The 26,280-nt window shown below is 37.7% G+C and overlaps 1 protein-coding gene across 1 annotated transcript in view; it reads right to left on the minus strand.

Moving 5' to 3' along the window:
* Window positions 1–1,907: 1,907 nt before the first annotated feature.
* MDFIC (MyoD family inhibitor domain containing) overlaps window positions 1,908–26,280 on the minus strand; it is an 87,757-nt gene continuing 63,384 nt past the window's right edge. The window contains exon 5 of the mRNA XM_058724526.1: window positions 1,908–4,638. Within this exon, the coding sequence (XP_058580509.1) occupies window positions 4,391–4,638 (248 nt within the window). The 3' untranslated portion in view covers window positions 1,908–4,390. The remainder of the gene's footprint in view (window positions 4,639–26,280) is intronic.

The following is a 26,280-nucleotide window of genomic DNA, read 5'->3' on the forward strand; positions in this document are numbered from 1 at the left end:
AAGTAAATGCAGGGCTCTGTTTTAGCAAGCACTGAGGCAGCAGATGGAGGGCATAAATAACAGACAGACGGTGGAACTGGAACTAGTGGCCACAGGTCAGTGGGAAGGCAGGAAACTACTCATGAGGACATTTGGCGGCTTGGGAGCTATCGGTGTAGTCCCCGTGGAAACCGTCACACTATTGTCCCAGTTTGATGAAGCACGGGGTGGTGCAGGCTTCTGCTTGCCTAGAGATCCTGTGTTCTACAGGGTGGGGCTCGGCTGTGGCTGTGCTCAGACTCCTTTTCGATCCAGACTGCCTATTGAGTTCATTAAAATTTGATCATTTATATGGTGTTTTCATTCACAGTCCTTTAAGGTCAAGGGAGCAGTCATTGTTGGAAATTTTGAGATGTGAAAAAACATGGTGGATTTAGTCACCACTGACGGTTTTTATAAAAACACCCTCCACTTTAGGGCTGCATCATAATGCTATCACCTTTCTATGAGCTCTTCTACAGAATCTCTAATAGAAAATGAGCAAGGAAATACAGTTTTCTCCTGGGAGGTGCCAAACTTCTTACCTAGGTTGAAACTACGTGAGGGTTCTGACCCCACTGAGGTATCTAGAGAAAGTAGGGGCGCCCGGTGGCTCAGTCGGTTAAGCGTCCGACTTTGGCTCAGATCATGATCTCACGGTTCATGAGTTCGAGTCCTGAATCGGGCCTTGTGCTGACAGCCCCGAGCCTGGAGCCTGCTTCAGATTCTGTGTCTCCCTCTTCCTCGGCCCCACACTTGCTCACGCTCTGTCTCTGTCTCTCAAAAATCATCAAACATTGAAAAAATTAAAAATAGGCACTTGTAAATGTATTGGTTATAGTGGGAAATAGAGATGAAGGGTTAAAGGGACACCCTTGTAAAAATTCTTGATTAAAAGCTATAAATAGTAAGTGTGGAATAAACTCTATTAATATATTAACTACTGTTTAAAATAAAAATGGTGTGCTTTACTACATTAGTGTAAAGGGAAAATAAAAATGGATATTATAGTATTTGATGAAATTTCATCCTGCCTGTCAGATTAGATGTAATAAACCTACAGGCCAACAAATCACAAGTAATTGGAAAGGGCATAAAGGTCTTGAATAATTTGAAAAATAATCTCATTAATAAATAAACTTATTCTTTAGGTGGTTGGGTAAATCTAAGCATTTAAACTGAAAGGCAAGAAGGCAAGCCACAGACTCAGGACTCCAGTCTTATTTATGTTAGGCAGTGACTTTGACATTTATAACATTAGAATCTAGGGCACTGATAGAGTTTGTATGGATAAAGAATGGAAAGTTATTACATAAGGTTGCCTTGGTTACTCCTTGAACTGTTCAGAAAAATACTGACTACTTTAGGTGAGAAAAACGGATGTAGTTAATAGACGAAGAATATAAAAATTAAATATTCCTAAATAGCCTTCTGCTAAATAAATGATTTGGGGGGGTTAAATACTATAAAGCCTTTCCTACTACTTAAAAATTATACCACTAAAAACCCTAGATGAAAATACTTCTGCTGATTTAACTTTTGGGTAAAATTCATTAAATCTAATATCCAATCTCATAGATTTTGTGTGTGTGTGTAATCTCAGTATATACATTAAAAATAAAATGACCTTTTTTTCCACTTATTTACTTCGGAATTATTTCCCAAGTTATAACAACCATTTACCTAAGACTATGTTTTAAAATACCGTATTAACTATGATTTGTGGTATAAACTGATCTGAATCTTTCATAGTTCATTTATGAGCGTGAGTCATGTGATTTACATAAGGAAATATGAAATCTTCAGAAAGGGAAGTAACAAAGAAAAGTCTCAAGTTTTAAACTATAGTTGAATTAATTCAAATATCAGTATAACAATTAGATAGGAAATATGCTAAAGCCCAATAGAGAATTTTTTTTTATTTCAAAATAATGTATTCAGGATAATACAGGTCCAGTTTAAAAATATTTCAGGTTAAGTTTCCACATTTGAAAAGAGACCAAATCTATAACTGTACACTGTAGCACTTAGTCATGATGGCCATGTAATTCAACAAAACATTTTACAAACAGAAATTCTAACATATATTTAAAACTATTTTCACATTTTCCTACTTTTGTTTTTTTTTTTTTCATTTTTAAAAATCATACAAGACACTTTATGGCATGACTGGAGTAGACAATAGAGGAAAAGTCCTGTGAACATAAATAGGAAAATAAAATTCTGCTATCAATTAATGTTCTCTGTGAAGGAAAAACATTATTTTAAAAGTGCTAATATTTTCATTGCAAATAGGGGCAGAATATACTTAAATATTAGATAAACCACTTGGTTGAAAAATTTTGCATGATAAAAAGTGACATTTTAACAATTCTAGGTCATTAGAAGGCTTTACATATCAATACACAGATGATATTCTTATATCCTAATATATACGCATAAGTTAACATTGGGTATATGTAAATATTCAGATTCTGGTTACTATGAAATAGTACAAAGATGTTCTTATATTTAATGTAACAAATGAAAGACACTCTTGAGACAAGAGAAAGACAGCTGTTTCCTAGAATTCTATTTAAACCCGACAATTTAAAGGTTGTGTGTGTGTATACACACGCACATAGCACTGAAAAGGGGATTCAAGAGTTTGCCGACTTTTTAAGTCCTTTCAGTAATGACAGAAGTAGAACTAGGTTTTATCTCAAAGGAAAAACTGTAGGTGACATTCCTACGCTTGAGGTTTAAAACCTTTCTGAAAAGGGTAGGTTTGTTAAAGGCTTCCTAAAAAAATGCATTTGTTTTTATCATGAGTTTGAATTTCAACTAGAAGAACTGAAAATAACTATTAATCCAAAAGTGCGCTTTCAGAATTTCTACGAGGAATTACATTAACTCAAACCAAACTACAATTTTGGGGAGACCAGATTTAGTAGGAAAGCACATAGTATGGAAATGTACTCCCCCTTTCATCTGGGCTACATGAAGTTTCTAGGTCTTACTATGTACTTAGTCTCATAATTGACTTATTTCTTTACTCTTGCAGCATCTTCATAACCTGTCCTGTTGGTTTAATTTAACATAAAATTGCAATAGTGAAATTTGGTCACGGTAGTGGACGTCAAGTTTCCCACGGCTTTGGAAGGAATGGTTTACATTTAAGATGAGCTGTGTTTATAAAATATAACATTGGTTATGAAGCAAAACAACCAACCTTCCTTCCCTATAAAGAGACTTAAAGCTCTTAAAAAATTAAAAAAAGAAAACAAACATTTTGAATAAATCAAAATCAGAATACTGGGATTTTAGTATTAAAAAAATCACCTAATTTAAATGCAATTTGTCAAAAGCATTCCACGTTCTTCATAAAATAGAGCTATTTTAATAAATCATTATGTTCTTGCCAAAAACTTTATCACATTTAAATTATGTGTAAAAAGTTATTGTGTAATTTTAGTTAAATTTGATAGTCTTAAAAAAAAAGCTGTATTCCTGCAACTAAAGAAAATACATACTTAAGGCATTTTTCTTTCAACTGCTTCAGGACAGACACAGTTCAGGCTCCCCACCTAAAACTTGGTCCTAAATCTAATTCATTCAAGCCATAGATGGATCACTCATCCTAAAAGGCCTCTTCAAACACCATCTTTTCTTTGAGGCCTTGTGCATATTCCAGTAGACAAGAGCTGTTCTCTGTGTATTCCTAGGGCCTTTTCGGTCTTTCTCGTGCGTAATCCTCACTTCAGCATGCCTTGAGGAATGGTTCATACTGTACAGGTCTCTTTGCTCTGTTAAACTGTACACTCCTCTAGATGAGAGTTGAATGGCATCCGTCTCTGCATCTGAGCAGGCGATTATACACAGGAGGAGCTCAATGTCTGTTGAACAAGTGGAGAAAGTGAGAACAGAGCACGGAGATTAGCACGGGGCGCCCAACTACGGTGTGGGTTTGTTTCCCAAAGTTCACTTGAAAGGAAAGGAACGCTTACTTTGAACCATGGAGAGATAAACATCAAAAATAAACTGTCTGGTTTAAATACCCACAGAGAAATAATACATTTGGAGCAAGAGGCTCCTAGGAATTGTTAAAAGAAATAGAAATGTGTATAAAAGGAGGAGACATTTAGCTTTTTTTTTTTTTTTTTTTTTTGGTCAAAATGTCCCTCAGTCATTGTAACCTATGAAGTTTACAAGTAGTTAAAATTTCACATATTAAACCACGTAGATTTGGTTAGAGAAGGCTTTCAGAGATTACTTAATGAGTTAACAGTGCAAATACTGGCTTGCTTCATGAGAATCTTACCATGGGCTTTTCTGCCCCCTTAAAAGAAAAATCTTAAAACTCTCCAGTTTTAACACAACAGAAGATAAATATCTATGAAGGAAAACAAATTCCACAGCATTCCATACAGATTTCCAAACAGTCTGATGATTCACAACAGGCATCCATGATGCCACAATCCATGTCACAAGGGCAGTTACAGTCATCTCCCATTTCATCTCCACAGCAACAGCAGCAGGCTTCTGAGGTGCAGATGCCACACGAAGCTTGGCCCAGGACAATATTGCAGAGGGTCAGGAATTCACAGAACAAGCAGGCCAGGATACAGTGGACACAGCAATCTTCATTTTCAGTTGGGAAGGGACCACATATGAGAGAAAGAATGAACACAATTACATAAGTCAGCAACGGACGGAATTAATAAGAATTGATCAAAATAAGGAATCCGGAACGCAGTGACAGGCACTCCTAGAAGTCTTTCCGGGGGCTGGAAGCTCACAAAGAAACTTAAGTTAAATTTTCGAGGAGGAATCTTGAGACGTAGGTATTGCATTCAGGAAAAAAAAAAAAACAAAAAACAAAAAAACCCAGATCATTGTTGTGTATACTGCTGCGTGCTCACAGGTTAGATTTTATGTCACCTTCATACATTGTGCCGTGGTCCTGGTCCTAGGTTCCGCTTCTCTGTGTCTCTTACCCATCGTCCCTATATGCTACTGCTCTCTATAACAGAGGCTCAAACAATTCTGTGACAGTAAAGTCCTTTAGAAGTAGAAATTTGCTCCACCCACCTGCTCCAAAATTGGAAGGAAAAAAAAAATTCAATAGGATACATTCAGTATATTATTGAGTACATCATGATGTATAAGGTACTTGAAATGTTCTAAAGAGCTAACGAGCTAGATTATTATGATATTAAGAAACTAGTGTTTAACTGGCACTAAGCCAGTTCTATTCAGTATGCCTTCAAACAAATACTCCTATTTAACCACTCGTAACATTTCTGACCTTAACTTTCTATTCTGCTGGGGAAAGCTTGTATTTCAAAGCTGAAAGCGGAACCTACAAAACTCACTTGACATTGAAGAACATTTAACTGACTATTATGAAAACCCTAAGAATATTACTGATCATTAGATTATTTATGTATTAATCATAAACTGCACCATACATCAAACTATCTGTAATGGATCTATTGATTTTATTTTTTAAAAATTTTTTTTAACATTTTATTTATTTTTGAGACAGAGAGAGACACAGCATGAACGGGGGAGGCGCAGAGAGAGAGGGAGACATAGAATCGAAAGCAGGCTCCAGGCTCTGAGCCATCAGCCCAGAGCCCGACGTGGGGCTCGAACTCACGGACCGCGAGATCATGACCTGAGCTGAAGTCGGATGCTCAACCGACTGAGCCACCCAGGCGCCCCAAGGATCTATCGATTTTAAAGGGGGGAAAGAATGGCCATCCCACCTAGACTCAGAAGTAGAGGGTTATATCTTTGAAGCCTCCTTTAGTCCCTTTCTAATAACTATATTTTCCTCTCCTGAGATATGATCAATGTCTTGAGTTTTGACTCCATCTTTCCCTTACTTACCATTGTACTTTTTGCAACAGTGAATGTGTAAACATCCCTACATAGCCGATCAGAAGGGAAATGATACCTTATGAATTCCTGTGAGTAGCATTTTTTGCTCAACACTTTGTTTCAGATTTCCCGTCACTGATTCATGTCACTATAGTTCACTTGTTTTCCCAGGTGTTGAGTATCCCAATTGATTTAATATGCCATAATTTATTTATCTGTACTATTTATGAATATCTTTGTCATTTCCAGTGTTTCTGCTACTCCAAACATCACTGTTGGGAATGGTTTTGTGCAAGTGTCTGAGAACATACATGATATATAACTAGCAGAACTGCTGGCTCATGGGATATGCAAACGGGTTGTCCAAAGCGATTGCTCCAGAGTTTACTCACACAAACCAAGTTTGAGAATGCTCACTGTCTGCATCCTCACCAATCTTGGGAACTGTCATACTTTCATATATGCCCATTAGGTGAGTGCGAAACAACATCTCATGGTGGTTTTACTTTGTATTTACTTACTTACTAGTAAGTTGGGACATCTTTTCATGTTTGGCCATTCATGAGGTCTCTTTGAAACACGTGTTCAGGATGTTCATGTTTTCCCCTCATTTTTCTATTAAGTTGTGCTTTTACTGATTTGTAGAAGTTCTCCATAGGTTCAAGATACCGATCCTTTCTCAAAAATGACTGTGGCTTTTCTTAGGTGGCTTTTCTTATGGCTTTTCTTAGGTTATGTGGCTGTTCTTAGGTTAAAGTAAAATAAGAGACAGATGAGTGAATTTTCAGACCTTGAGAGTTAAATAAAGAGAAATCCAAATCAAATCTTGTTGTTAGCTAGAGATATGGGATTGATTATATGGCTAAGGAGGCATTAACAAGATCTGGTAACAGAATGAAATAAAAAGTTTTAATGGCTGATTCAAAAGAAGGGGAGCCCAGCCCTGCCGATAGGGAGGGAGAAAGAGAGAGGGAGAGGGAGAAGAAGCCAACAATCAGGAGGGAGAGACTGAATGTGATGAGTAAGAAATCAACAGCCTTCAGAATAATTCCAAACTAAACAGCTCATTGCTACTCACAGGATGTCCCTATTTGTTGGCGAATGAAAATCCCTTCCTGATTTTATTTTTTTTTTTTTTTTTTTTTTTTTTTTTAATTTTTTTTTTCAACGTTTTTTTTTTTATTTTTTATTTTTGGGACAGAGAGAGACAGAGCATGAACGGGGGAGGGGCAGAGAGAGAGGGAGACACAGAATCGGAAACAGGCTCCAGGCTCCGAGCCGTCAGCCCAGAGCCTGACGCGGGGCTCGAACTCACGGACCGCGAGATCGCGACCTGGCTGAAGTCGGACGCTTAACCGACTGCGCCACCCAGGCGCCCCCCCTTCCTGATTTTAGATGATGACAGTTGTCATACAGAAATAAGAAGCCCTAAGCCCAGAATAGGATCTGTCCAAATTCCTATTTTAGCCAACAAGATTCACAGATCAATTTAAGTCTGTTAACCCCCCTTTGTATTTTTAGCAAACAAAATGAAAAAATGAAAGTTCTTAGCTGTAAATAGATCAAATACTCCTTTCTAGCCTATCTTCTACAACAAAATGTGATTTCTGTAACTAATAGGTATGAGTGGTTGTCTTTCATAGAATGGGAAGCCTAGCATAAATAAAGGAAAATTATTTATTTTCATATTAAGAAATATGGTATCTTAGAGAAAATGTTTTGATTATTTTTTAAAAAACTATTTTAGATACTTTGTACTGATCTCTATTTAAGGCTTTTTCCAAATATTAATTCACTTAATTTTAATAATACTCTCAAGAGGCAGCCCTGGTATTATCCATATTTTACCAATATAGACGTAGAGAAAATTGAGAACATTTGCCCAGAGTCATACAGGCTGTAAGGAACAGAGTCGGGGTGAGAACCACATGGTTCGCAGGGAAAGGCCCTGTTCTAATCCAGCATGCTGTGTTGACCGCAGGGGTGGACGGCTTGGTTCATCTTCCTTGGGGGAAGATCAGTTATAAACCCCCACCTTCCTGATTTGTCTTGATCTGTTTTTAGCCTTGATTCATGTCCCTTTCCTTTCTAAAGATGATTCTGAATTTCACCTTGAATGAAGAGTTGATAGTAGAGGTTAACCTTCAACAACTAAGAGCAAAGTTTATGAGCTGGAGAACTGATACACTGCCAGTAACACTGTGGAGACAGACATCAGAAGGTGGGCAGCCAAGAGAGCAGGTCTCAAAAGACACAAATCTGTACATGGAAAACGTAAACATTAAAGTCCACAGTTATAGGAACAAAAGCAGTGAACAGATTATGTAGGAATTCTGGTACAACATGGTAATGACACAGGTTTTAAAAGAATCAATTCTTTAGGTCAATACTAAAAACTAAAAAAATAAAAATAAAAATAAAAAAAGACATCCTCTTAGAACATAGGTCCTACATAATTCACTAGAAAACCATTTTGAGCTACTCCGAAAAACCAATCTATTAAAGGGCACCTTTAAAAAAGCCACAAACCAAACTGCACCTTAGAGATTAAAGTGATACATGTACCACACACACAGTCCTTACCTGTACTTTACAAGAACTTCCGAGGTATGAAAACAACAAAAGAGACAAAAGCATCCCTAGATCCTATCAAATCAATTTCATAATCTGATTTTTATTCCTTGCCCAAAACATTTCTTTTCGTTGGGTTCTAGAAAGAGCAGTTTGTGACTGGGGCAATGAAAAGGTTAAACTGAGACAAAATAGCTGATAGAGTTTCTTCCATTGTCACCCCCACCACCCCCAGGGGAATCAAGAATCATAAAAGGCATTACAATGTTGGTTTTATCTGAAGCAAAGAGAAGATTCTAAGAATTAGCAAACTAAGAAGACTTCAATAGAGAAACTTTGAAAAAGAAGAGTTGTCTGCATCGATGATAGTTCACAGTCAGAAATAATTTTTCCCCCCTGTTCTTGAGGTTTTTCATTTTTATGGTTTTATTCAGTCATACTTGCAGTTTTTGCCAAAAGCATTTAACCTCTGAGAAGCCAACTAGGTTCTGGGAAGGATGCCTGTCCCAAACTGGGCCAAGCGAGAATTGCACAATTCAATGTGCTAGTGAGAGGGGAACTCAGCACAAGACTGACAGCTACTGTAAATTGAGGAACACAAAGGCACATACCAGCAGCCAAGTATCTTGCAAGAAAGCATAAAAGGAAAAGTTTAGTGCAACATTTGATTTAAAAAAAACCAAAACTGTTATGAATGACTGCAGACACAAACCCAAACAAAATATCTGAATCCTATAAAAGGTCATCAGTGTTAAACCCCTGCAGCTGGTCTAGCTGGAAAACATCTGGCTGCCCCAGGCCTTGAAGGCAACAACAGAAACCTACTTCAACAGCATCTTAGGTGACTATGGAAATGTCCGTGACTGGCCCAAGGGGCTTTGGTCTGTTTAAAACGACACTGAAGACTCATTTTGCTAAGAACATGTTAATTTAATAATGAAATGATTCCAGATTGATTTACCTAAACATAGGTGGCCCCAAATGCTCAGAAAATAGGGGGGAGAGCCATCAGAAAACTCTCTGCACAGCACATTCAGCTCTGTTATAAATGAGTCTATTACATTTCTTGAGTTTTCTTTTTTTAAGATGTGGTATGACAGATGCTCTGAATTTCTTGGAACAAAGACCCCAAACAGCAGAGTACTGGGAAGCGCAGAGCAGTGAATTCTGAGAACAACCCACAAACCAGATTTGTATGTGGTTTATCTCGACGAATCTCTAATAACGTTTCCTATGTCTTCAATGCTTGAAACGACTTTCTTACTTAACCAAGTCCCCAACAAGTAAACTATATACTGAGAAACAGAAGTTTGTTAACATTGTTAACAGGCTAACAGTATGCCAAAAAGCAACTGCAGATTAGAACATGAGCAGTCAATTATGCATAATTAGTCATTTGATGACTGCACGGAGACCAAACCTGACTTCACACCCAAAGCTACAGAGAACCCCCACGTGTTCCCAAGTCTTGACCTGCTAAGGCTCACAACTAACGGGGCGTCCAAAGGGGCTCCCCGTACAGAGGATGCCTGATTGGTTGGTGGCATTCTTCTTCCCAGACACTGCTTGACTGCAACTGTTGTTTATCAAGGCAAAACCAGAAACCAGGCTAGAAGTGGGGGTTAGTAATCCTGAATTGCAGCCAGGATGGCTAAGTTAGTATCTGGCCTATGTGAAAAGCTAGCTGTGAGGGATGAGACACAGACATCTCCAGGGAGTTGTGCTCCTCAAGTGTTCATAGGGGCAGGAGATATTTACTAATACAGCACGGTAGCTCAGCTCCAAGTAGCTCTGAGTCTCCCAGCCAGAGGACGCACAGCGTTCTGGCCTACAGCCCTAGAATGACCCGCTGCCTGCATAAATTGGCCTGAAGCGTACCTCCTACACAGAACTCTCTGGCGCACTGCTGTCCCCGTGAGGCCATGCATCTTAGCCAGAACACAGTCAACATTTTCCTAGTGGGGAAGAAAGGGAGTTAGGTCAGGAGGTAAAGGAAAGAGAAGAGCGATATTTTCCACTGCAGTACAAAGAAGACCACACTTAGGAAAACCGAACAATTCTCTTTACTATTATCTTTCCTTTCGGCAAACTCAAAAGAACCTTGGGAAAAAAAAAAAAAAGTCACCGTTCTCCCACAGCCCAGAAAGGGACTCCTTGATAATTTTCCTAGCACATGTCCAAATTCTGGATTCCATCCTGTACCTATGAGAGGTGCATTTGCATTTTACATTACAGTAGGTGGAAGGTACAGATTTTTTTGCTTCTTTTATCCGTTTATCCTGCTGCATGCTCCATGGTTGATTCATTGAACATTCCAAACTCTCTAAGAGATTTGATCCAGTAATCGTCAGTCATTACTTAACTGTAGGACTGAGTCAAGTAGTCCTTTCTAAAGAGTCGCATCTTAAAAGTCTAGGAACATAACATATACGCCTGAACACCTTCCCCTCCACCTCAGGAGCTGTACACAGAAATCTGAAGAGGACTAAAAGCTCAGTTAGTAGACGTGTTTATGTAAAGCATTTTACATGTTTAAAACATTTTCTGTTGTTGTCTACATGCCATTACACGTAGTTAAAATATGGGAAGAGAAGAGGTTAAAGAAAAGCTAAAAAATATAGGTGGTGCACATAACATGTACATTAACTTACCGAATCTCTACAACACTAAGATCACAAATTTGGTAGCTGGTAATAACAATACGGTCCTCAGAGGGTTACAGTGAAGATTATTGATTAAGCATCTGAAGTGGTAACCAAGGTTACCACTCAGGTCATGATCTCACAGTTTGTGAGGTTGAGCCCCACATCAGGCTCAGCCCTAGCAGTGCAAAGCCTGCTTGGGATTTTCTTTCTCCCCTTTGCTGCTCCTCCCTTCCTTCCCCCCCCCCCTCCTCAAAATAAACTTAAAAAGTACTCAAGAAGGGATTTATCATGCAATTCTTATTAAATGTTGTTACTGTGATAGCTATGAAGATAATAGAAAAATATTTATTTTAGGGAGGCCACACCTCTCTACCTACCAATAGACTTCATTCACTCTGATTACTACACCAAAATTGGGCCATTCCATTTTAAACTAAGGAAGTTTTATAAAAGGCTCAGTTCATAGTTCAAACACTTGAAAACAGAGACCCAAAATGGCAACTTTAAGAGACAGAATCTGCAGGAGTGAAGCAGAAATCTGCCCAGAAAAAAATTAGTAAATCTTGTGTTTGACTACAGCAGAAGACTTAAAATAATCATCTTTTTCCATATTTAAATGATCCGTTTATTTTCTCAGGAAGTTAGAAGGCATAAACACAGTAAGACTACACTTTATCTGAACCTATTCAATGTTGACTTTATTCAGCCAGCCAGTTGGAGTATCTCTAATCCAAAAAGTTCAATAAAGAAGTTGAATATAACTCTTAGAGAACCAAATCCACTTTAGACCTTAAAAGCATTTTCCTAGAAAGAATATGTCTGACAGTATCTCCTAAAATTGGTCACAATGGCATCTATGTCTAGGAAAAAAATACACTTTTTCATTAAAACTAGAGGATTTACGTTCTTATGACTGTGTAAAAATGATCTAAGGAATGTCTCCACAAACCTTAATGTTTTTCCCATTTTTCACAACTGTGACTATTTCACAATTACCATTTCAGTTTCCCCTCTGATCTGTGCATGCCTAAATACTGCACAAGGTACTGTCATGAAAAGAAATTTGTTTAAGTCAAATAGTACCTAATAGGGTGATCCTGCAAAAGGTGCTGGTGGTGATGATAAGAACAGTAAAATAACACCTTACTGTATCACATGCTTTTTATGTATTTATATTTATTGAGGTATAATTGACAGACTAAATTCTACTCCTGAAACCAATATTGTACTGTATGTTAACTAGAATTTAAATAAACATTTGAAATGAAAAAAATATATAACCTATTAGTTTCAGGTGTACAACATAATGACTCAATATATCTGCACTGTGAAATGATCACCACGATGTCTAGTTAATATCTGCCACTCTAGTTTTTTTCCTTAGGAGAGCTTTTTCATATCTACTCTCTAAGCAACTTTTAGATATGCAATATATTAACTATAGTCAGCATGGTGTACATTACATCCCCATGGCTGATTTATTTTATAAGTGAAGTTTGTGACTTTTGGACTCCTTCATTCATTTTACCATGTCCACCCCCTGCCTCAGGCCACCACCAATCTGTTCTTTACGAACTCATGGTTTTGGTTTTAGATGCCACATATGACTGAGATCATATGGTATTTGTCTTTGACTTACACACTTAGCATAATGCCCTCAAGGTCCATCCATATTGTTGGAAAGGTAAGATTTCTTTCCTTTTTTTATGGCCGAATAACGTTCAGTTGTGTGTGTGTGTGTATGTGTGTGTGCACATACACACAAATATATCCTATATATATCCATCACATCTTCTTTACCCACTCATCCGTTGAGAAACATTGTTTCTATATCTTGACTATTATAAATAATGCTGCAGTGAACATGGGGGTGGATATATCTTTCTGAATTAGTCTTTTCATTTCTTTTGGATAAATACCCGAACTAGAATTAGTAGCTCATATGGTGGTTCTGTTTCTAATTGCTGAGCAACCTCCATACTCTTTTCAATTGTGGCTAAACAAATTTACATTCCCACCAATAGTGCACTTTTTCCCATAACCTCAACAATACTTGATATTTCTTGTTGCTAATAGCCAATCTGACAAGGTCGAGGTGGTATTTCATTATGGTTTTAATTTATATTTCCCTGACGATTAGTGATGTTGAGCGCCTTTTCATGTACCTGTTGGCCACTTGTATATCATCTTTGGAAAAATATCTATTGAGATCTTCTGCCCATTGTTAATCAGATAGTAGGGGGTTTTTTTGTTTTTTTTTTTTTTTTTTTTTTTTTGCTTTTGTATTGTAAGAATTCTGTCTATATTTTGGATATTAACTCCTCATTATATAGGTTTTGGAAATATTTTCTCCCATTCGATAGGTTATGATTTTGTTTTGTTGGATTCCTTTGCGGGGCGGAAGCCTTTTAGTTTGATGTAGTCCCACTTGTTTATTTTAGGCTTGTTTTTGGTGTCAAGTCTAAAATCTTAGCACAAAAATAGAAGTCAAGGAGTAGCTTCCTGAGTATGTGTTCTTCTAGAAATTTTATGGTTGCAGATCTTAATAGTCTTCCATCTATTTGGAGTTAACGCTTGTGTATGGTACACAATAGTGATCCAGTTTCATTGTTTTGCATACAGCTGTCTAGTTTTTCCAGTACCATTTACTGAAGAGACTTTTACTCATTGCATATTCTTGGCTTGCTGTCAAAAATTAACTGACCATATATACATGGGTTTATTTCTGGGCTCTCTGTTCCACTGATCCATGTGTCTGTTTTTATGCCAATACCATCATGTTCTGATTACCACAGTTTTGTAATATAGACTGAAATCAGAGAGTGTGATGCCTTCAGCTTTGTTGTTCTTTCTCAAGATTGCTTTGGCTATTCAGAGTCTTTTGTAGTTCCAAACAAACATCAGGATTATTTGTGCTATTAATGTCCTTGCCATTTTGATAGGGATTTCATTGAAACTGTAGATTGTTTTGGGTAGTAAGGACATTTTAACAATATTCTTCCAATCCATGAGCACAGGATATTTTCATACAGATTTAAGTTGTCTTAGGTTTCTTTCACCATGTCTGGTAGGTTTTCAGTGTATAAGTCTTTTACCTCCTTGGTTAAATTTATTCCTGTGTATTTTATTCTCTGATGCATTTTTAAATAACATTATTTTCTTAATTTCTGTTTCTGATAGTTATTAATGTACAGAAATGCCACAGATGTTTCATACTGATTTTGGATCCTGCAACTTTACTCAATTTGCTGATTAGGTCTAAGTTTTTTGAAGGAGGCTTTACCGTTTTCCACACATATCTGTGTCATCTGCAAATAGCAATAGTTTTACTTCTTACTTTCCAATTTGTATGTCTCCTGTTTCTTTTTCCTGCTTAATTGCTCTGGTTGGAATTTACCATGTTGAATAAAAGTTGTGAGAGTGGGCATCCTTGTTTTATTGTTGATCTTAGCGGAAAAACTTTCAAGTTTTTCACCATTGAGTATGATGTTAGCTGTGGACTGGTCATATATGGCTTTTACTGTGTTGAGATACATACACTCTGTACACAATTGTTGAGATTTTTTATCATAAATTTATTTTGAATTTTGTCAGAGGTTTTATGTACCTATAGATGACATTTTATTAAAATGGTATATACTCTATTTTATTATCCTTCATTTTATTAACATGGTATACACATTGATTTGCAGAAACTGAACTGTCCTTGCATCTCCGGAGTAAATCCTATCTGATCATAATCTCTGATCTTTCAACTGTACTGTTGAATTTTGTTTGTTAGTATTTTGTTAAAGATTTTTCCATGTATGTTTACCAGGGATACTGGCTTGCAATATTTTTTCTTTTTTTGTGGCATCCTTTTGTTGTTTTGTATCAGGGTAATGCTAGTCATATAAAAAATGAGTTTGGAAGTATTCCCTCCTCTTCTATTATTTTGGGAGAGTTTGAGAAGTATTGGTGTTACTTCTTTAAATATTTGGTAGAAATCACCAGTGAACCCATCTGGTCCCGAATTTTGTTTGTTGGGAGATCTTTGATTACTGATTCAATCTCCTTAGTAGTAATCAGTCTATTCAGATTTTCTATTTTATTGTTATAAAATAAATAGGTTTATTAGTTACAATAATAATAAATAAACCTGGTAAATTTTTGTTTCTGAGAATTTATCCATTTCTTCTAGATGGTCAAATTTGTTGGCATGTAATTGTTCACAGTAGTCTCTTAGAATCTTTTGTATTTCTATGATATCAGTTGTAATATCTCCTGTTTCATCTATTAAAGAGGATTTTTTTGAGGGTTTTTTTTTTTGGTGAATTTAAAGGTTCATCAATTTTGCTTATCTTTTCAAAGAACCAGCTCTTGCTTTCATTGGTCATTTCTATTGTTTTTTGTTGTAACCTCTATTTCATTTACTTCCACTTGATCTTTGTTATTTCTTTCTTCTACCAACTTTGTTCTTCATTTGTTTTTCTAATGCTTTGGGGTGTAAAGTTACACTGTTTGGATTTTTATTTCTTGAGGTAGACATTTATCATTATGAACTTCCCTTGTAAAACTATTTTTGCTGCATCCATTAGTATTGCTGTGTTGTACTTCTATTTTCATTGTCTTGGGGTATTTTTTAATTTCTCCTTTGACCCACTGGCTGTACGGTAGAATATTATTTAATTTCCATATATTTGCGAATTTTCCATTTTTCTTGTAAATGATTTCTAATTTCATACCACTGTGGTTTGAAAAGTTGCTTAATATGATTTCAGTCTTCTTGAACTCACTTAGAATTATTCTGGGGCCTAATAGGCTCGATCATGAAGAATATTCTATGGGTACTTGTAAAGAATGTATACTCTTGTTACTTTTGTGTGTAATGCTCTGTGTATATCTGCTAAGTCTATCTGGTCTAATGAGCTGCTTAAGGACAATGTTTCCTTATTGATTTTGTGTCTGGATGATCTATCTATTGATGAAAGAGGTATTAAAGGCCTGTACTAGTATTGTTATTTCTCCACTTGGGTCTATAAATATTCGTTTTATATATTTAGGTGTTCCTGTGTGGGTGCTTAAATATTTACATATGCTATATTCTTTTGTTGGACTACCCTTTTTATCCTCATATGATTATCTTGTCTCTTTTTACAGTCCTTGTTTTAAAGTCTGTTTTGTCTGATATAAATACAGTTACTCCATCTTTCTTTTGGATTCAATTTGCATGGAAGATCTTTATCCATCTCTTCACTTTTAAGTCTATGTAACTTTACATCTGAAGTGAGTCTTCTGTAGTCAGCATACCAATGAGTCTTGTGTTTTCATACCACCATTCTTTTAATTGAAGAATTTAGTCCATTTATATTTAAAATAATTATTGATAGGTATGTATTTCTGCCATTTTTTACAATTTATTTATTTACTTAGCCACCTAGCTGCCCCTGCCATTTGTTAATTTTTTTTTTTTTAATCTGTTTTGTAGTTCTGTTTCTTTCTTTCACTTGGTCTTTTCCTTTGTAACTTGATGATTTTCTGTAGTGGTTATGCTTAGATTATTCTTAGATATGCTTCATGTTTTTCATATTTCGTGTGTCTACTACAGGTTTTTGCTTTGTGGTTATTAAGAGGCTTACATATAATGACATATCCAACAGCCTATTTTAAGTTTATAACTCAAGCATTAATGCATTCTAAAGCTCTACATTTTTACTTTCCCCCTCTTTTTTGATGTCACATTTTACATCTTTTTATCTTAACTACTTATTGTGGTTATAGTGAGTTTTACTACTTTTGTCTTTTAACCCTCATACTAGCTTTACAAGTGATCTGCCATGTTTACATTAGATTATTTTGAACTTTACATTTATGTTTACCACTGAGATTTATACTTTCATGTTTTCCTGTTAGTAATTAGTGCCCTTTTTCTTCAGCTTAAAGAAGTTCCTTTAACATTTACTGTAAACCAGGCTTAGCTTTTATCTGTCTAGAAAATTCTTTCCTGAAATCCAGAATGACAACTTTGCTGGAGAGTGTTCTTGGTTACAAGTTTTTTTTCTTTCAACACTTGAAATAAATGATGCCACTCCTTTCTCTCTGGCAAAGTTTCTGCTAAAAAATCTGAGGATAGTCTCTAGGGGTTCCCTTATACATATACTTTTCTTTTGCTGCTTTTAAGATTACCTCCTTCTTCTTAACTTTCGACATATTAATTATGATGTGTCTTGGTGTGAGTCTCCTTGAGTTCATCTTATTTGGCAATCTCTCAGCTTCCGTATCTGGGTACCTGTTTTCTTCAAGATGTTAGGGAAATTCTCAGCCACTACTTCTTGAAATAATTTTTCTGCCCCTTTCTTCTTTCTGTGTGATCCCTTTAATGCCACTGTTGGCCCACTCAGTGTTGTCACATAACTCTCTTAAGCTATCTTAACTTTTCCATTCCTTTTTTCTATGCACTGATGAGGTGAGCTCTGCTGCCCTGTTTTGAAACTCCCTGATCTTTTCTTCTGCTTCATAGTTTGCTGTTGAATTCTTCCAGTATACTTTTCAGTTTGGTTTTGTATTCTTGAGCTGTGTGACTTCCATCTGGTAATGTCTTATATCTCTGTATTCTGTGTCCACTCATTCATCTCCCAAGTTTGGTGAACATCTTTGAAACCATTATTTTGAACTCTTTGGCAGGTAAACCACTTATCTCCATTTAATTAAGAACTTTTTCTTAGGGTTTATCTTCTTCCTTTTTAAACATATTCCTCTCTTTATTCACTTCTATTGACTCTCTGTGTTGGCTTCTATGCATTAGATAAAACAGCCACCTTCTGATTAGATAAATTAGCACCTAGATTAAGGCTATTTGGAAAATGACACCCCCCCCCCCGCAGCAGTGGCTTGTAAAGTATGCAAACATATATAATCTTGTGGCACTAAAACTATAAATCCCACTGGTTTCCAAGGCCAGGCGATCTAGAGGTGTCCACTGGTGGCAGTCACAAAAATCAGGGTACTAGCTGGGTATACAAGTTTCTTTTGGGAGGATACTGGTTATCTGGAGCAAGGCAAAGGGAGAGCTTAAAGACAGCACTCACAGGCCGTTTCTCTGGAAGTGCATACAAGTAGGCCCCTACATATGTGCCCAACCTGAAGCCTGCCCAAAGCCAAAGGTCATGTTAAGCAAATAGGACTCTCTTGCAGAGACTGGGGGTATGTCTCAGTCTGCTATCTGTGCAGTGCCTCTGGAGTGGCAGCTGGCCAAGAGCAGTCTCTCCTGTGTTAGTCTGTGGGACCCAGGAACGCAGGCCCTGCTATCCACCACAGCTAGGCGATCGAATGGTGTCCCTGGGCACCAGATGTGTATAAGCTCATCTTCTCCCAGAGATACTGGCATTCTGCAGGACAAAGCTAGTGTTCACCTTCCAAGGTGAACCTAGATTACAGTGAGTTAGTCAGAACAACCTCCCTGAGATAGAGCCTGCCAGCTTCAGATCTGAGTATCCTGGCGATTTCCTAGATGTGTGTTAAGTTAGGTGCTTGCCCCTCACACTGACACTTTATTTTAAAGAGTATCTGCCTGACCTAAGGTCTGGGCACCCCTCAATCCACTGCCTCTCTACTGGGCCCAGGGCATGTGGGTCCGCACGCACAAGCCCATTATAGCCACTTCCCGGTTCGACACAGTCTTTTGGGTCTTCGGGATATAAGCTGCACTGGTTTACAAAGCTAGATGTTTGGGGGTTCTTCTATCAGATACAGTCTTAAAAGTCAGGGCGCTGAATGTGGGGTTCAAACTCTTTGCTCTTCAGGGAGAGGTTCTAGGTTTTGAGTTCCATCCTGTCATTGTGCCGGTGTGAGCTTTAATCTCAGCCTCTCCTGCTTGCTTTAGATGTGGTTGTTGTTTTTTTTTTTTCTTTCTCTGCCATATGTGAAGGATTCACTTAGCTAGTTTTCAGATTCTTTTCAGAAGAAATTATTCCATATGTAGCTGTAGATTTGGGGTGTTTGTGGGAGGAGGTGAGTTCAGGATCCTACTGTGCCATCTTGAACAAGAACTCCCTATTATCAGATGCTACTAGACTCTTCCAGGGCCCCCAGAATTGGCTAGGTCACTTGTGTCATGAGGTCTTTAAGACCGTGTGGGAATAAACAAACACAAGGAGAGGAAGCTGACAGTATTCGAAGGGCTGGGATCTGGAACAATAATTCTCCAGGCACTTGCACCTGTACCATGGAAAAAGGCTGAGAGGCCCTGGTGGTGACTGTTCCTGTAAGCTCCTATAAAGGCAGGGACCGCATCTCCAGCAGGGGGGACAGGCCTCACACAGGCAAGAGCAGCCTTGCCTTGAGAAGGCCCAGGCTGTGCACCCCAGTCCTGGTACAAGAGCCAGGCCCCGACCAAAGAGGCACAGCAGTCTGACAGACACTCCAGGCAAGATGAAGAGGAACAAGCCGAGCAAAATGAGACACCAAAGCGTATTTCAAAGGAGTGCACAGGAGGTAAATCCTGTTATTTATGGAATTAATTTGTGAATCCGTGATGGCATTGTTACTCTTTCCATATCCCTCCCTCTCCACCCATGTTATCTATTAATACCATTTTTTTTGTTTGTTTTTTTAAGCCTCCGATGAACAGGACAGCATGACACTGAAATTATAAGGTATAAATACCTCCACCTTAATTTAGTGTACAAACAATTCCACAGCCAAGAAAATCTATGAACATGTCGTTTGCAAGTACTCTAAAACTGACAAACCTGGTTTTCTCATATAATAAAAATTTTGGAGCCTTGTTATATTACTTTAAATTGTAGAAAAGAAGGTGAAAAAAAAAAAAACACTTTTACTTAGCTGCCTCTCGATGCTGTGCACTTCATCAGGGCCACCCCCCAATGGCGGTTTCCCTGAGTCACAGCTCATTACCTACTGTGGCAATTCCAGCCAGCAAATGCCAGAATTACTGAAACAGATGCCCCAAGTGTCCGTGGTGGTTGTCTCTCTGTTTGGTTTTGGTGAGGCTTCTAGCAACAAGGAAATGACATTTTGGGGGGCACAAAAATGTTACAACTTATGATCACTCTGCCATCTTCGTGAGTGGCACAGACAGCCAAGTATTATATCCCATTTATCAGGATCTGGAAAACCTATTTCCTAGTCTTGACTCCGTCACTAACTGGCTAAGTGACCTTGAGCAAATGATTTCAGTGTCTAACTTCTTACAGTAAAGAACAAAATAATCTCCAAGTTCTTTCCAGGCACTAAGTTTCTATGAAAGCATAGCTCAGGGTCTTTTCTTGGCTTTGAACAGAGCAATTACTTGGCTTAACACGATATTCGAAGTACAATGGCAAGTTAACAGATGCTCCTGGGTCTCAACCAACTTAGTGTCAACATATTCAACAGATGGTCAGATGACATGTGTTAGGTGAAGAGAAAGCCAAGGTGGTTCCAGGTAGTGAGGAGGAAATGTGAAGGCACACAGGCAAGAATATGATAGTTTTAGAGACCCAAGTGGCTCAGTGTTGTTGGGGCAGGGAAAACCAAGGAGAAAGCCTTCAATTTTCCATTTCAGAAAGGAGGAGGCAAGAGCAGCATCAGTGATAATATATACCTACCTGACCCCCCTGACACTGTATTATTGAGGAATATAATGGAAGTGGTCAGATCAGCACGAGTTGCTAAGACACTGGATGAGGCAATGATGGGAACAGAATAGTCAAGTATGACTCCCTGGTTTCTGGAGCCATTCACTAAGCAAGAAACATAGACAAATAGTTTAGTTAAAGATACTCAGATGGAGTTGTCCAAGAGGTGGTTGGAGACACTGGCCTAAGAGCTTAAGGGTCAGGTCTGGGCTAGGGAGCCGGAGTCGCTGAAATGCTTACGGCAAATACAATTATTAAACTGCCCAGGGAGAATGTCCTGAGCAAAAGGAGAAGAGACGGAAGGGGACAAACAGCATTTGAGAAAAGGACTGAGGAAGAGGGGGTAGGCAGGGCAAACTGGGGACTTAACAAGGGCAAAGAAACTCCAAGAAAGGGAGGTGCCGTGGAAGCAAGAGAGTAAAATATTTCAAGGAGATTGTGTCAAATAGCATGCTTAGCCAGAGAAATTTCAGTGATGTGATAGGGATGAAAGTGAATAGCAGTGGGAGGAGGGGTAATTGAAAAATGAGGAAGTAGAGACCGCAAATGCAGATACCTTTCAAGAAATCTGTACAGGGAAAGCATCTTCTCCCCATGGAGAGGGAGAGAAAGTTTCAGAGAGCTTGATGTAATGAGAGTGGCAACAAAATATAATAGCCATTGTGGAAAATGGAGAGGGCAGGTCTGCTTATCTGCGTAGTTCATTGCAATGTCCTCGTCCCCTAAAGGGTGCCTGCCCCAGAGCAAGCTTGATAATGATTTGTTGAATGAGTCAGGGACATATAGAAGGTTTGCTGAGGGATTCTGAAAATCCAGTTGCGATCTGAGACCATACATCGGTCGTGATGGTGATTTTTATGGAGGTCAAGGTTTCCTCAGTAGTGCTCAGCGTCTTGGTACAGACAGAAGTTGAAAAAGAAAGGGGGTCTAGGTTTTGGTTCTGAAAGGCAGGCATGCCTGAAGGACAGGGTCTCGAGTCGGGAGATTCATCGAGGGATCCAAATATCAATAAGGAAGACAACATCTGGGAGGCCAGGTACATATAATGAGGGTCAAGTGGAGTTCAAGAGCCAGCATATTCATAGTTATTTCTGACTAAAAGTGTAATTTTTAAAAAAGAATAATACTCAAAGGCACTAGATTAGAAAATAACATGGGACTGCTCTATAGAATCTAGTACACAGGCCTGGGCACCTGGCAGATCCTTAAATACCTGTTGACATCATGAAATTCATTTGTATGGCCTCAGGCGAAGATTACTTTTGGTTTTACTTCATCTTCTCCTGTCACTCCACAGAACACATTTTCCAGGAGATATCTACCACAGCTGTTGAAAAGTTCTTTCTAAAATAACTACTCTTCTGTCATTCCAAGATGCAATTTCTCCATCCCTCCCTGAGCATAATTATTAGAAAAAAAAAAATAAACTTCAGCTTCTAGTGTCAACTTTAAATTATGTTATGGGGATATTATTCCCCAAGAGGTCCAGTTCTTCCAGTCTGATTTCCCAAGAGAATTCAGAGTGGAAACTTAGGTAGGTTTAATATGTCTTTGGAAAACTAGTATATTCATCCATTTTGCTCTTTTCTTTCAATTATCTTCACATTTTCCCCCCAAATCCTGGATTTCTCAATCTTTGAGGAGACCACTATTATTTATGTGTATGAATGTTTCCCTTTCAACATAAGGAATACAATTAATTTCCCTGAGTAAACTGTTTTATAATTATTCACTTTTATTCTTCTAATTGCCTCCTCTACCTACCACCTTCCATTTTCCCTTCAGCCAGGCAGACGCGAAGTAAGTACCAACTACCAAGATCCAGTGCCGGAAAGAGGGCCATGACGCCACGCTATGTTACAGGTCAATTCAAATCCCTTTGCAAGATTTGCCTGAGAGCCTGGAAACAAAGTTTTCACCAGGTTGTTGACTTTTGATACATTTCCTCTGTTTTGTCTTGTATTTATTTATGGACAGTTAAATTAAGATTACCCAAACTGTGGCATGCAAAACCACGGAAATAATTTTCTCCATTCCTCTATATCCTGATATTGCTGAGTATGACGTGGGTAAAAAATAAATTTTTTACAAAAGTATGCATGAAGATGTAAACGTGAGAACAACAGTTTCTTGGGAATTTACTATTTAATATTGTTTTTTGACGTGGAAATTTGGGTATGTCTTTTATGCTTATTTCAATTTCATACGAGCAAGAAAAAGCTGTTAAAAAATCCGTGTTCTCTGTATTATGAAAATTGCACACAGATATGTAAGGTTGCAAAGGAAATTACACTACAAAGAATGCTTAGGATGCAGCAAAGCAGGATAGAGCAGGTATTCTTGTTTTTTTTTGTGTCTGCCACTGACATAAAATAATAGTTTCAAATGTGTCAAATAAAAACGATTTCAAAGGAAACCAATTATGTTGAAATAGTTACAATATTAAAAGTTGAGGTAGAATAAAAGTAAGTATGTGCTTTTTCTAACACATCAATGACAAGATTCACTGACCTTGTAACTGCTATAATTTTAAAGTAGTGATTAGCATAAACAATTATTTCAGGATTTCTGCAGCAATGGTAACAGGATATGAAAATAACAGTGATTGGGGTGCCTGGTGGCTCAGTCAGTTGAGTGTCTGACTCTTGATTTCAACTCAGGTCACAATCTCACAGTCGATCATGAGATTGAGCCCCGAATCAGGCACCAAGCCAAGAGGGGAGGCTGCTTAAGATTCTCTCTCTCTGCCCCTCCCCTACTCACATGCATGCTCTCTCTAAAATAAAATTAATAATAAAAGAAAATATCAGTGACAAAAGTTACAAGTACTACTAATGCTACTAAAGTTTATTGTTTCCATTTATAACCGAGAGAAATGCTAAATTTCAAGTACAGAAACTAATGAAATTGATTTTTTTTTTTTCCCTCTCAAAGTCATGGACCCCTCCCGAAGCTAAGACCCCTGAACTGGTGGATCGTAAGTGAATCTTTCAAAGAGCTTCACTTAAGTATATTTATTCATTTAAGTATATTCAACTTAAGCCTTCTTTTAAGAAAATATTTTACCATGTGAGAAATTTTCAGAAATAGGGCAAATTTGTACCTTGAGTTCCCCTCTATCTGAGAGTTATACAAATTAATTTGAAAAAGTCCTCAAAAACGACACTAATTTAACACTATGTATTAGTATTAAAATTAGTGAAAAGAGTTCTAAGATGAACTGTACACATTTCTATGTTACTTCATTTTTTTAAATTACATTCTCAAATGACCCTGCCTAACTCCAAACAGTGAGCAACTATGTATTCTGAAAGAAATCAACTCAAATACCATGAGAATCTAATTCAATCTAGAAAAAGATAACCATTGTTCAAAATTCTCATACCCATACTCACAAACACAAAAGCTAAAAATAAAACCATTGGACACTAATATTAAAACATTGAAAGGGGCGCCTGGGTGGCGCAGTCGGTTAAGCGTCCGACTTCAGCCAGGTCACGATCTCGCGGTCCGTGAGTTCGAGCCCCGCGTCGGGCTCTGGGCTGATGGCTCGGAGCCTGGAGCCTGTGTCCGATTCTGTGTCTCCCTCTCTCTCTGCCCCTCCCCCGTTCATGCTCTGTCTCTCTCTGTCCCAAAAATAAATAAAAAACGTTGAAAAAAAAATTAAAAAAAAAAAAACATTGAAAATGTCATGAATCACTGTCATTTGGGTTCCTGTAAATTGCAATAAGTTGTTCAATTAAATCGTGCAAAATGTCTGAGTCAGGAGGGAGAGAAAGTAAGAAAAAGAGAAAAACGAAGGGATGGAGTGATGGAGGGGCAGTGGGCGAGAAAGACAGATGGACTACACAAAGTATACTTTGGAGTTACAAACCAAAGGAGCCCAAACTCAGCTTGAAGGCCTAATCCAAACAGTTCCAAATGGGTTTCCCCCCAATATTGCAATTCTCTATTCTTAAATATTTTAGTGTCTATTTAACCAGTAAAACAATAGATCTTTTGAGCATACAGAGATGACAGTGGGGGCACACAAAGGAAGGAATGGAAAGAACATAGAAAAACATAGGGCAAAAAACAAAAACAAAAGCAAAAACAAAAACAAACAAACAAAAAAACACCAGGAAATTTATTAAGGTGCCAAGACAAAAAAAAAAGAATATAGCATTATCAAAAATGGTTTTAGTTGAAGTCAAAGTAGCATGAACATAACCCAGTTAGGCTTAAAACTTTGAATTTCTTCTTTCTTCCAGATTGTCAGTGGGCAGACCATCTGGCATTTGGACACAAGTTAAGGTATGGATTACACATCAGTATTTTCCTCAAGTCATTAGCTCATTTAAAGATTTTTATCCGTCAAACCTCAGAAATTGAACTAATTTTTTTTTAACAAGGTAAATACTGTAGCTACGGCGGTAAATTTTAGGTTAAAGTGAGACACAAAACAAAGAATTTTGATTTATTGTGACCAGCAGAGAGCAAGTTTTACTGTGAGTGGTCATCTCAAATATTTGAAGATAAAAATTATATTCAATGAATATTACTTTGATACTATTTTCCCTGTGTATACTTCATAAACTACAAGAGACTCATGAGTCATCAGCCAGTTTTTGTCAGAAGATTCAAAACATCCTGCACATTCTGTATCTTTTCCCAAAAACTTCCTCCTTTGAGAATTGTAGTTATTACGCAGTGTCTAGTGCTATTATTGCAACTATGAAATAATTTTTTGAAATCCTTCTAAAACGAATGGAAACTTTTATCATAATTAACAGCATGCCAAATGATAAAGTATTTTCTTAAATGGATGGTTTCCAAAACAGTAAACCTATGCCAAATCCTACTGGTTATTTGAAAGATATCCAGCTAAAGAAATAGAAAGTGTCTTCTACTCTAAGCACTACTATAGTGGACACTATAAAGATCATCTGAAACCATAGCTGCTTTTAATGGTCTAAACCTGAGAAGGATAAGATATAGATAGAGCACTTTGTAATGGATCTCCTCCCCTCTCTCCTACACTCCAGGACATCCTTCTCCTGCATCATCACCAATAACAATATACAATATATCTCATTTCTTTTTATTTTTTAAATAATTTTTTGTTTATTTACTTTTAAGAGAGAAAGAATGTGAGTGGTGGTTCAGGCGGGGGAACAGATTGAGGGAGACACAGAATCCAAAGCAGGCTTCAGGCTCTGAGCTATCAGCACAGAGCCCAATGCAGGGCTCAAACTCATGAACCATGAGATCATGACCTGAGCCAAAGTCAGACACTTAACCAACTGAGCCACCTAAGTGCCCCCAATATATCCTATTTCTAAAAACATCCCCCTTCAGCAAAATTCCTTGAATATAGTATCCTAGACTTCCAATCTTCAATTCCTCTCTTTTCATTCTCTCCAGAACCCACTTTAATCATACTCTTATCCCCCTAACGACACCAAAAGTATGAGGTCACCAATGACCTTCACAGGACAGTGTCAACGGTCACCTCCCATGCACCTGTTTGGACTTCTCAGTTTCATTTGACCCATGATCATTCATTCATTCATACTGAAACACTT

This window comes from Neofelis nebulosa, chromosome 4 (genome assembly GCF_028018385.1).
Source record: "Neofelis nebulosa isolate mNeoNeb1 chromosome 4, mNeoNeb1.pri, whole genome shotgun sequence".
NCBI lineage: Eukaryota > Metazoa > Chordata > Mammalia > Carnivora > Felidae > Neofelis > Neofelis nebulosa.